The 12,883-nt window shown below is 46.3% G+C and overlaps 1 protein-coding gene across 8 annotated transcripts in view; it reads right to left on the bottom strand.

Moving 5' to 3' along the window:
• The window catches only part of LRP4 (LDL receptor related protein 4), a 507,202-nt gene that overhangs the window by 87,879 nt on the left and 406,440 nt on the right, over nt 1-12,883 (bottom strand). For 5 of the 8 annotated variants that reach the window (XM_085646645.1, XM_085646639.1, XM_085646643.1 and 2 more), the window contains 6 exons: nt 6,149-6,367; nt 5,779-5,913; nt 3,365-3,476; nt 3,042-3,186; nt 1,109-1,222; nt 535-658 (listed from right to left, as the gene is read on the bottom strand). In XM_085646645.1, coding sequence (XP_085502771.1) covers nt 535-658; nt 1,109-1,222; nt 3,042-3,186; nt 3,365-3,476; nt 5,779-5,913; nt 6,149-6,367 — 849 coding nt within the window. The remainder of the gene's footprint in view (nt 1-534; nt 659-1,108; nt 1,223-3,041; nt 3,187-3,364; nt 3,477-5,778; nt 5,914-6,148; nt 6,368-12,883) is intronic. The other 3 variants (XM_085646647.1, XM_085646640.1, XM_085646644.1) reach the window with 1 other exon arrangement.

The following is a 12,883-nucleotide window of genomic DNA, read 5'->3' as shown; positions in this document are numbered from 1 at the left end:
GTTAGTGAGTGTATTACACGGTGATGGTGCACAACCACACCATTTTACACCCCCCATTTCCTCACATGAACCTTGCTTCCAACCCAGGCACCACAGTTGTTCATCATGGTGTTCTGTGATCGAAGTCTGATTGTTGCTCTTGCGACGGGCAGTACACCGATGTCTTTGGTGAGGAGATGATCCTAATGCACTGAACGAACTGTGTAAACAATCTGGAGAGCAATTAACTCAAAGCTGAGGAGAGAAGATACGGACCAGAGTCGAAAGGTACGGAAATAACAGAACGGATGTCAGGGCGCCGGTGTGCGCGCTGCATGGCTCCAGTGACATTACTGTGACTCTACTTATGCCACTGAGATGGAGCCGGTGTCCCCTACCGGCGCACAAATTGTCAGAAACTTCTGAATCCAATCTGGCACCTACGATATTCAAGAAGTGAGGAATCTGCAGGTAGAAGTATCCATCAGAAAGAAGTATTATTAAAGGTGCCCTGCCCCCCAAAAAACAGACCCACAATAGAGAAAAGCCACATACTTTCCTGCAGCAGCTTCGAGCGAGGTGTGCGTTCCGGTTGTGGATGTCTGTGGCCGACGAGGCGGGGTCACGCTCCTCCCACTGGCACTCGTCATTTCAGGCACAGGTGGAGAAAATCCAGGCACTGAAATAGAAGACAAGAGTGATGACGAGAATCCTGGAACAGCGATATGTGCAATGGGTCAGCGGAGGGCAGGAGAAACTGTTGGCACAGGGAATACCATGAGGCGTAGCACATGCAGGGATTGCATAGAATACAGCATGTGGAGGGATTGCAATGGACATAGGGAGAGACAGGGTGCAACGTGCACAGAGAGTTCTACAACATAGGGAGCAGTAGAAACTGTAACAGTGGCAAGGGGTGCAATGTAAGAGTGGCAGAGGCATACGTAGCAGCTGGTGGTGCGCCCAAAGGTTGAACCACGACCTGGGAGCCACAACTGCAGAGGGGAAGGACAGTAAGGGATCGAAGCTAAACTCACAGGTATAGCAGGGGGGAGGACAGAAAAGGAACAAAGTTGAACTCATGGGTGGAGCAGGGCAGAGGACAGGAAAGGAACAAAGTTTAACTCACAGGTGGAACAGGGACTTGCATCGGGCTCATCTGGACAAGCACATACAAAGTCACTCGTCCTTGCGAAACAGAGGTGGGAGCAGCCGCCATTGTTCACCCCACAGCCGTTGGTCCCTGAAGAAGACAGAGCAGGTTCAGAACTACATCACAGGAGGCGCTATCAGAAGACTGGGCCCTCCACCTAACACCAGGACTCACTTCATGGCAATGCACCTCCTTGTAGGGGCGAACAAAAGCCCCACAGGCTCAAACATCTCCTGGTGCTTTAAGCATTTCCTCCTATTCTAAGTACTGCAAAGCCTTTGTTTGGTAATTGCAAGGGTGGCTCACGTAAGATGCCATCTAAGTCCCCTCCGAGCCACCTAAGTCTAGACCTCTTGCCCGAAGTGTCCGAGCCCAACCCAATATTCTTTATGGATGTGCCTAACCTGTCAGCAAACTGCACTTTTATAAAATTGAACATTTATTGATGTGTGTGTAATCTTCCTTTATAGAGTTTTAGAACTGTATTTATACAACATGTTGATTCTAAAGGACTGTGCTCGTTCTGAGGCATAAACCTTTCTGTACACCCGGGGAGTATGGGTTGGAATATGCTTGGCTTTGCAAACAGTTGCTTGCGTACCCTTTGTCCCAATCGGGCTTCTTTGTGTATTTGAGTGTCCGCTCAGCAATGCTTGTTGAAGGTGTGTATGGAGGACCGTATCGCTGCCAGACATATGCTGGTGATGGAAGCGTTTGCTATAACGGCAAGTGTTGCTCCCTTTTTAATTGTAAAGTGCACCCTCGGTTTATCTTCTAGCGGCTTTCCTGCTATTTTGAAGCGCGTCTGCACTGTCTCCACCATCCATCACGTGATGGTTCCCTTGGTTACCGGTGTCCCCTTGTTGTTCCTGTAAAGGAGTCAAAGTATTGACACTTTGTTTCAAGGAGGTCGGACATGACCGCTCTGCATACATCTAGGGTGAGTTGGGCTTCTTCAGAGCGTGTCTTTGGCTGCTGGAAGAAACCAGGTAGTACTGTAGTCTGGTTAACATGGAAGTGTGACATCACATTAGGGTGGAATTGTGGGTTTGTTTTCACGACCACTCTGTCCTTATGAATTTGTAAGTATGGTTCTAGGGTGGTGAGTGCTTGAAGTTGGCTAAACGTATGCAGTGAAATGATGGCTATTAGAAAGGCCGCCTTTAGGGTTAGGAATCTTTGTTCCGCTCTCTGCGAAAGTTTCCTTTAGCATTTAGGAACCACATGGGTGTGGGTGACGATCTTGTTGGGCTACCCTCCTACCCAGAATAATGCACTGCATTTGAATCCAGAAAACATTTACGTTGCAAAAGTAGTGATATTGGCTATGGTTAAGATATAAAAATTGCCCGTATGCAATCTTTCCCAAATTCAGCTGAAAAACAGGATTAGACTTCCTACATCGCAGCTGGGTGGCAAATGCCTGGCACATTGTTCCATTCACGGCCCTGCACCTGCTCACTCCCTCCTTTTCTGTGAATGGTTTACTCTCTTTTAGTTCCATGAAACGCTACGACTGTAACTACGCTCAATGAATAAGCGATAACATAACAGGACAGGACCAACACTTCTCAAAAGGCACGCTTAACTGTATTAGAACAGTGCTGCCAGGTCTCGTTGCAGCCTTATGAGAGATGCTTTATTCGAGTAAGAACATTGCAATGCTTGCCTGCGTGGATGGAGAGTCACCTTTACTACCTCCACCACCTTAACGCTTACGCTTGTTACCAACCTGTCTATCAATTCACTTCTGTACTGTCAACCACCAGTTAACCACCACCAACCCACCCTTTCATGTGCAGCCGCCTCTGCACACCTAACACCCTACACATTTTTCCAGCCAGGTCTGATCTACAGCACAGGTGTAAATTAAGGATCATTCCCCAACCCGCAGAGAGAGCTGCTGTACCTGTCTGTCGCTGCGGTGATACCACAATGATATCCATTAGACCCTCCACGTTGGCCAGGACAGTCTCCTTGTTTCGGCCTGAGTACTTGTCCACGCGTTGGATGGATTTTGTCTGCCAGTCAGTCCAGTAAACCCACCGGTCTTGCTGCTCGCACAAAGAGAAACATCATCAGCACCAAGGACAGTCATGTATCGAATTATCACAAAGCCTCAGGGTCTGGAGCTGAGACGTAAATCTGTGTATGGCCGACACCAGTGCCCTCATCGAAGACGCTTTGTGATATGAACTTTCTGGGCAGATGGTGAAGCCTTCGAACACTCACCTGTGTCAGCGCGAAGGGGTGCAGCACCTGGCTCACCAGCACCTGCCGCAGCTTCCCGTTCAAATCGGCACTCTCAATGCGATCCAGGTGGGCATCCACCCAGAAAATCCTACTGGGGCAAAAAGACCACACGCTCATGAGAAGAACGCATGTAAACAACACCAAACATTTCATCTGCAATTGTTGTTTCTTTAAGGGTCTCGATAGGGGGCTAACTGGCATCCCACCCACTTCCTGCTCTTCTGAGAATGAAAGAAGCTCCTGCTTCTGAGCACAACGCAAATGTATGACACTTGCAGAGCTACCTGCAGTGCGCATACACCTTCGGCTCAGTCTTTTCCTCACTTCTCTCACTCTCTTCTCTTCTTTCCGTCTGGTTGTCCTACGGAATTAACCAGGTCAGTGTGCAGAAATCAAGCTACCATCAAGAAGCACAGGGTATTTATTCAAAGCCCTTTCTTCTCTTCCTAAGCCTAACTCTCCTAGTCTATAATTGACAAGGGAGGGACAGAATCTTTAGGTTAAAAACCTAGGTGAGCAACTAATAAGAGTTACTTCCTCAAACCTACGCTCAAGTCATTCTGTCCATCACGATGGAACAAGATCGTAAGGGAGAGATTCTTTGAAACAGGATCGTCTGAGAGGTATCAAGTGAACGTTCAGTGCATCTTTACTTCACAGAGAGAACCTGCTGCTGCCCCCTTTTCCTGGGGGTTTAATCACTGAGTCTTTTGACTTTTTCTCAGACATGTGCTCGCAGCTGTGTGTGCAACGTGCATGTCCCAGATTTGAATCCCAGTGGAACCCACTGAAAAATTCATCGTCCTGAAATAATTAACTTGAGTTCCAATGAGTTAGGTAACAGTAACACGTGCTAGTAAAAGACTTAAATTGGCTGATATACATTAGCAAGCACTGCATAAAAACAAGTTACAGTTATCATAACTTCACGTGGTGCAAATTATACCAAGTGTAATGGTAAGGAAACACAAGTATTAAAAATGCAATAGGTCTTGCCTTTCATTAAGTTAAAGACATTTGCGTTGCTATACAATACCATTAGCAAAGCAAATGGCTTTAACTTAATCAAAGGCGAGACCTATTGCATTTCCAATGCTTTTTTCTTTTGCAACTTCAAGAATCCAGGCGTTTCTGTCTGTGAGGTGTCTGTCTTTTGCTATCTTGCCAATCAATAACATCTTTATTTTGGTTACAAAACTGTAATAGATGCAGTACAACAATAAACAAATCATCTAAAATGTACCCAAATGAATATGAGCAAAACTGGACACAAAAAATCAGTCATCAATTTTAAAATGTCATTCTTTCATTATTGCTTTGGTCTGATACATATAGCCTAAGACACAAAAGATGCAAACTGCGAAGCCAACTTCAGTTGAATGCAAATGGTGTACAAATAAGAGAGCTGGTCTGCAGGGTCTCAAAAAGGCATTATTCAGCATGGGTCGAATTATACATTGTTAAACGGCGTGGTCCTGCTGTGAGATTTCGCACCACCGCATTGAAACAAAGAGCGCCACAATACCCAAGTTTGGACCTCTCGGCGCTACAATTTATGTTTAGGGCATGGGCTGCCGCCGCTGTCAGACCGGTCCGTTTTGGCTTTGAGAATTATGACGGGTAAAAGTGGAAGGTTTGGGCGAGGCTGAAAGACTGCAAATTCATACGAGTTCGTAAAGAACAATGCAAAGCCTACTGAAGGGTGAACAATATTGGAAATAAAAGTCCACTGGAGGGCGATAAAATGTAGCAAATGAAAATGATGCCATGAAAGTAAAATAAAATAGAAGTGACCACCAGGACCATCATGCCCTATGTGAGCAAGGGCTGACTGGAAGAAGAACGGGATGTCCACAAGCATCGTTAAGACGGGGGGAGGGAGGGAAAGCGAAAGAGCTGCATGCGCGCGTTGTGCTGAAACGCCGCGACCCATACGCGTGCACATCTTCTGTCCATACGCGTGCACATCTTTTGTCCGTCGGAACACGTGCACATGGAATCCGTATTGTTTCCAAAAGGCCCTCGCATGGCGAGATTAGCGCATGCGCGCTGCTGACGCCAGGCGCAGCCTAAAAAAACCCTTGCCTACACCCACTGACCTTTGGCCTGACATCTGAGGACAATTCAGTATCTTCTGTATCTTTGGAAGATGCCAACACTGAAGACAGACAGAAAATCACACACTTTCTAAACTGTGGCTGAGAGGTGAAGCATGTAAGGGAGGTGTTCACAGTCCCCACCCAAAGGCGGTGTAGACAAAGCCTTCCAGACAACCGCATGAAATGCCTTCCCCATTCTCTGACATCTAACCCACCCTGTCTCCATTTAGAAAGCTATTACATCCCGATCGACATCAAAGACTTTCATCACCAGACTCTGGGTCCCTCACTAACCTGCGCGTGTCATAGTCCAGAGTCAAGCCATTCGGCCATCCAAGGTCCGTGTTGATGAGCACCTTGCGATCTGAGCCATCCAAATGAGCTCGCTCAATCTTTGCAATGTGCCCCCAGTCTGTCCAGAAGATGTACCTGTGGGACCACAAGAGGGGGTAAATAAGGCACAAGAATATCACAAGACACACCAACTTCACACCCATCCTGCAATGACACGGCCAGTCCCTCAGATAAATGCTGCAGTCCCTCGTGGTCTCTTCTGCACCCCACTACATGTACCTCGTAACTCACTATTTCTACTGCCTCTTGTCCAAACTCCTTCACAAGTCAACCAGAAACACTGAATAATATCTGATCCTGCCAAACTCACCCCTTCCTCGGAAAGACTGCAATGGCTCGAGGTTCATCCAAGCTGTTATTAATGAGAACTTTCCGACTCGAACCATCCAGCCGTGCCACTTCGATGGTGTTGCGTCCAGTATCAGTCCAGTACAGGTTTCTGGCGACCCAGTCAACGGCCAGTCCATCTGTAGTCTTCAGGCCCTCCCCAATTACCGTCTCCATGTCACTGCCATTCAGGTTGGCACGCCTGGGAATGGGGCAGGGGGAGAAAGTAAGACAGAAGTTTATTAGGATATTGGCACAGAAGACGGCTTTCTTCGATGACTAGCAGCAGCATATGGGCTGCACAGGGGTACCAGGTATTGATAACCAGCGCAGAAAAATGAAGGGTCACTGAGAGAAACTGAAACCGGCTATCGACACTTGTGTGGCATTACATAATGTTCTACTCATACTTCTTGTTGAACGGCCTATAAAACCTCATCTAATCAGAAACAAGAGCAGCCAAACATGTAGGACACAGGAACACAGGAGGACGAGTTGGTGAGTTTGGAGGGAAAAAAGGGATAATCAAATTATTGATGTGCTCAAAAGGGCCTTCGAGGGGCATGAGAGCCTACTCTGCTCCTGCTCAAACGCACCCTAGAGGGGCGTGAGATTCTATTCTGCTCCATATACCATTATGGAAGCCGGCTTCACACGTACCTGGGACTGCAGACGGTGTCATATACATGCATACTTGTCCGAGAAAGATCAGCTGATGGAAGTGGACATAAAGTTTGTTGGAATCCAGAGAAGAAAAGGGTACTTACTTGTAATCCTGGTTCTGCATCAGCCATCTTCATTGAAGCCGTAAACACTAGAATACACCAGAGCTGAGCGTGCACCTTGGAGCACTTCTTAAATATATGTACAAGTCATTTCAAAGTTGGTCTCATGATGGTACAACTCCCTGGAATAGCCTATCAGAGGCTCTGTTTCTGTTTTTGGGAGAATACGATTGTGAATATCAATTCAGCTGTGGTAGTTGCTTTTCCTCTGGTAGAGTGCGCTCTGGGTTACGCTTGCAAAGGTTTGTTTGCTACCTGATAGCATAGTGTGATACACAAAACTATGAATTTAGCTACAGACTGTTTATTTCTAGCCATACTTTGTCTTATTGGGCCATAATTAATGAATGATTGAGGTGTCTTACTCGAACCTTTAGTTTGTCTAGACAGAAACATACAACTCTTTAATGTCTAAAGAGTGCGGGACATGCTCTGCAGTTGTTGAAAGATTAGGAAAAATACAGAGGAGAAATTGTTTGATCGACATGTAAATCTGAAAGTACTTTGGGGAGTAATGAGGGATGCGCTCTCATCACTAGTCTGTTGGCGCGGAAACCATCGCATGCTTCCCCTGTTGATAATGCTCGCGGTTCGCTTACTCTTCTAGCTGATGCAATAGCTATCAAGAATTCGATTTTCCATGAAAAATGCTGCACAGAAGATGTGTGTACATTTGAATGGAGGACCATTTGCTTTAGAAAGCGCCACATTTACCTTCCAAGGTGGGAAATAATGTCGAATTGGAGGATAGAATTATCAGTCATTTTAAAAGTCTATGACTACAGTTATTGTGAAAAAAGAAATTTGTGTTGGAGATTTTCTGTCTGGCGAGATGGATCCCAGATGAGAGAACTGAAGCTTAAACTGAGCCTAGTTTAATACATAAGGGAGTATCACGTCCGCTTGACTTGATTGGATTGAGCCCTTTCTGCTTACATCAAATGCAGAATCTTTTCCACTTGAAAGCGTGACATTTTCTTGTCCTTAGACGTTTGGCTTCTTTTAGGATCACAATACAGACCAATAGCAGATTTAGATGATCGGATTGTCTGACCTCAACGATGGAAAGGTCCCTGGCGTCTCGTTAACGGGTGCGGTGTGTATGGCAACTTCACGTGAGGTTTTATGGACATTTGTAACAAGTCTAGGTACCACCACTGTCTTGGCCAATCTAGAGCTATTAGAACCATCTTCACCATACATCTGAGAAGCTTTGGAATCCCTTTTGGTATTATTGGTATTGTGAGAATGCATAGAGTAATGGCTTCAACCATTCAATCAAAAGGGCACTCCCTAGAGATCCCTGTTTTCGGAATCTGGATGCAAAGGCTATGCATGTTTTCATTTTCTTTTGCTGTGATGAGTTACAAGGAAGGTTCCACTCTTGGAAAGGAAAATGCTACTTACCAGTGTGCATCTGTTCTTGGCATGTAGGGCTGCAGAGTCACACACTAGTGCATAGATCGCCATCTGGTGGTGGGCCCGGATGATTACACTTTGTTGTTGTCCTGGAAGAGTCTTTGTATGGTAGATGACGCCTCCTCTGGAGCATAGTGCGCATGGGCATCGACTCCATCTTCAGATTGTTGTTCGCCATTACGGGAAATGATGGAGTTGTGTGAGAACAGAAAGAGATGCCCATGAATAATGCATCTAATTAAGATATTACTGAAACAGATAGAGGTAGCCGGGGAGGCGGGTGGGCGTGTGGGACTCTGCAGCCCTACATGCCAAGAACAGATGCATACTGGTAAGTAGCATTTTCCGTTTGAGGCATATGGGCTGCAGATCACACACTAGTGCATAGATTGCATAGCAGTTCCCTCCCTTAGCGGCGAGTACCAGTACCCGTTGCAGTGGTTTAAAATAGTGTTTTGAGTACAGCCTGGCCCACACTAGCTTGTTGTTTTGCTTGCACATCTACACAGTAGTGCTTTGTGAATGTGTGCGGTGTAGACCATGTAGCTGCTTTGCAGATATCATCTAAGGGAATGTTCCCTAAAAATGCCATAGATGCTCCTATTTTACGGGAGGAATGAGCCCTAGGGGGAACGGATAGAGTGCGTTTTGCTTTTTGGTAGCAAATTTGAATGCATTTAACAATCCACATTGCAATCCCAGTTTTTGAAATGGAGTTACCTTTATGCGGGGGAGAAAAGGACACAAAAAGCTGTTTTGTTTTACGAAATGGCTTTGTCCTATCAATATAATAGAGGAGAGCTTGTTTGACATCTAACGTATGAGGAGCTCTCTCAGCTACTGTTTGAGGTTGGGAGAAGAATACTGGCAACTCAACAGACTGATTGAGATGGAATGGTGAAATGACTTTTGAAAGGAATTTGTGATTTGTCCTTAGAACCACCTTGTTGGGATGGAGTTGCAAGAATGGTTCTTGAATTGTTAGTGCCTGGATCTCACTCACTCTTCTGAGTGATGTAATAGCTATTAGAAAGGCAACTTTCCTTGAAAGGAATTGTAATTCACACTTATGCAAAGGCTCAAATGGAGGGCCCGGAGCCTGGTGAGAACAATGTTGAGGTTCCATACAGGGCAGGGTGGTACCCTGGGAGAAATTATTCTTTTAAGGCCTTCCATGAAGGCTTTGATGGCAGGAACTTTGAATAATGATAGATCACGTCTGTTTTGGAGGTAAGCCGCTGTGGCAGCAAGATGTAACCTGATTGAGGAGTATGCTAAAGTGCATTTGTGGAGATGCATCAAGTAGCATATGCTGTTCTGGTTGGAAACATCTAGTGGGTTGATGTTGTTGTTGGGCAATACATAACAAATCTTTTCCATTTAGCTGCGTAGCAAGCTCTAGTGGTGGGACGTCTAGCTTCTATGATAACGTTCATGCAATCAGGTGGGAGGTTGAGATATCGAATTCTAAGACCTCAGGACCCAAATTGCTAGGTTGAGCTGCATCGATGCATGATCTCTCCATGGTTCTGTGTTATCAGATGTGGTGAGAGTTGCAGTTTTTGATGTGGTACCACTGAAAGTTCCTGTAGTGTGGTGTACCATGGTTGCCTTGCCCATGTTGGTGCAATTAAGATCAGTGTGAGGGAGTGTTGCTGCAGCTTGCGCACCACTAACGGAATGAGTGGGAGAGGCGGAAAAGCGTACGCAAATTTGCCTGACCAACTCATCCATATCGCATTGCCTTTGGACAATGGGTGTGGATACCTGGCGGCGAAGCTTGGGCATTTGGAGTTTAGGTGTGTGGCGAACAGATTTATTTGTGGCTGTCCCCATACTTGAAAGAAAGGTTGAAGAACTTGTGGATGAAGTTCCCACTCGTGAATCTGTTAGCTCTGACGACTTAACAGATCCGCAATCCGATTTTGAACTCCTGGTAGATGTTCTGCTAGTAGGTAGATGTTTCGAGGAATGGCCCACCTCCATATGCTCTGCGTCAGCCGGGACAGCTGTAAGGAGTGTGTTCCTCCCTGTTTTTGGATGTAATACATGGCTGTCATATTGTCTGTGCGGACTAAGACAGTCTTGCCTGATAGGTAATTTTGAAAGGATTTTAGAGCAGATGGTTTATGTGGAGTAGCTTTTGTTGCGGTGTCCACCTGCCTTGAACTGTGTGCTCTGACAGATGAGCTCCCCAGCCGATGAGGGATGCGTCTGTGGTTAGCAGCACCGGTGGAACTGACTCGAGGAACTGCCGTCCTTTGAAAAGGTTTTTGGTGTTTCACCACTGCAGAGAGCAATGTGTCCGGCCGTCCACCACCACCACCAGATCTGTTAGTTGACCTTGAGCCTGGTTCCGCTGGCTTGCTAAGCACTCTTGTAGGGGACGCATCTGGAGTCTTGCGTGCGGTACTACGAAAATGCAAGAGGCCATCATTCCAATTAGTTGCATGAACACTCGAGCTGTTAATGAGTGTTGCAGTTGAAATTTGTGTATAAGAGCTTGCATGGCCTGTATTCTTAATGGGTTGGGGGATGCAAGCCCTTTGGAGGTGTCTATTGTGGCATCTAGATACTGTTGAGACCGGGATGGTTGGAGGTGCGACTTTGTTTTGTTTATAGTGAATCCGAGTTTGTGTAAGAGGTGAATGGTCTTGTGTGTGTGCTGGACGCATTATTGGTATGACTTGGCTTTTATTAACCAGTCGTCCAGATATGGGAAGACATGGATGTTTTCCATTTTCAAGTGTGCTGCTAATACCGCAAGACATTTTGTGAAGACTCTGGGTGCTGTAGTGACCCCGAAGGGGAGGACTTTGAATTGGTAATGCTGACCGTCCACTACAAACTGAAGGTACTTCCTGTGAGCTTGGTGAATGGGAATGTGAAAGTAGGTGTCCTTGAGATCTAGGGTAGCAAGGAAGTCGCCTTGTATTAGCAGAGGAAGGACCTGCTGCAATGTGACCATATGGAAGTGGTCTGACTGTATGTAAAGGTTCAGGGGTCTGAGGTCCAGTATAGGTCTTAGGGAGCCGTCTTTTTGGGGAATAAGGAAATATAGCGAGTAAATCCCTGTGTTTTGTTGGTGTAGTGGAACTGGTTCTATTGCTTGTTTGTGCAGTAGAGCAACAACCTCTTGTTTTAGGAGTGTGAGGTGCTCTTGTGACATGGGACGCTGTTTGGGTGGTATTGTTGGAGGAGTGGAAGTGAGCTCTAGGCAATAACCTGAGTGAATTATTTGTCCCACCCACCTGTCTGTTGTGTTTGGAGTTCCAGACAGGTAGGAACTGTTGTAATCTCCCCCCGACAGGAGTGGAATGGTCTGGGGGAAAGGGTGGGAAGTCACTGTTTGGGGGCGGAGGCAGCACGGGTGTTGTTACCTCTGCCTCTGCCTTTAGTATTGTTGCCTCTGTATCCTCCTCCGTAATAACCTCTATTGGGCAAGGATTGGGTGGGAAGAGGAGGCAGTGTTGGTAGGAAAAGTTGTTGAGGCGGCCTTATACGAGGAGCGACGAAAGGACGCTCAGGGAGTATGATTTTGTAAAGCTCCCATGGATTTTGCGGTGTCAGTGTCCTTTTTCATTTTCTCAAGAGAAGTATCAACTGAGGGGCCAAACAGATGTAGTTGGTCAAAGGGTTGATTGAGAATACTTGTTTGTACTTCTGGTTTAAAACCAGAAATACGCAGCCAGGCATGCCTGTATAAAAGTATGCCAGTATTTATTGCCCTTGAAGCTGTGCCAGCAGCATCTAGAGCGCAACGGAGTGAAGTATTAGTAATTACCTTCCCTTCTTGTATTAGATCAGTAGCCCTAGTCTTGTATTTGTCTGGTAGATGTTGTATAAGGGTTTCAAGCTCATCATAGTTAGCCCTATCGTATCTTGCCAACAGAGCTTGGGTGTTGGCAATTCTCCAGATGTTGGCTGCTTGAGATGTCATACGATTTCCTGAAGCATCTAAGAGTTTGGATTCTTTATCAGGGGTGGAACATCCCCTGTTGTTTGAGAATTTGCTCTTTTCCGTGCATTGGAACCACTAAAGAGTCTAATGGTAGATGGCCCTTGATATAGGCTGGGTCAGATGGAGAGGCTTTGTATTTTTTCTCCAACCTGGGGTTAATTACCCTGGCCCTGACGGGATCTTTGAATACATCTGGTGCGTGCTTTGTAACCCCTTTAAGCATTGGTAAGATGGTTGTGGGTCTTATGAGAGGGTAATAGTGTGTCCATAAGGAAGTCGTCATCCACTCGGTCAGTATGGAGATCGACCCCATTAAAGGCTGCTGCTCTGTGAATGAGTTGTGGAAACCCTATGGTGTCATCTGGAGGGGATGGCGTAGAAGGGTATACGTCATCCTGGGGTAGATCCGGGGCATCTGGTGCATTGTAGTCTTCCCAAGGATCACCTGATGGGCCAGGAATATCGTCTGGGTCCTCTAAGGGTTGCTCATCTTCTATTCCCTCGGGAATATCATCGTCATCAGGGTTATGTGGGCTGAGTGGCGAGTGTGTGG

This window comes from Triturus cristatus, chromosome 3_1, assembly GCF_964204655.1.
Source record: "Triturus cristatus chromosome 3_1, aTriCri1.1, whole genome shotgun sequence".
Lineage (NCBI taxonomy): Eukaryota > Metazoa > Chordata > Amphibia > Caudata > Salamandridae > Triturus > Triturus cristatus.
Note: the sequence above shows the minus strand (reverse complement) of the source record. Positions and strands in the feature narration are given on the sequence as shown.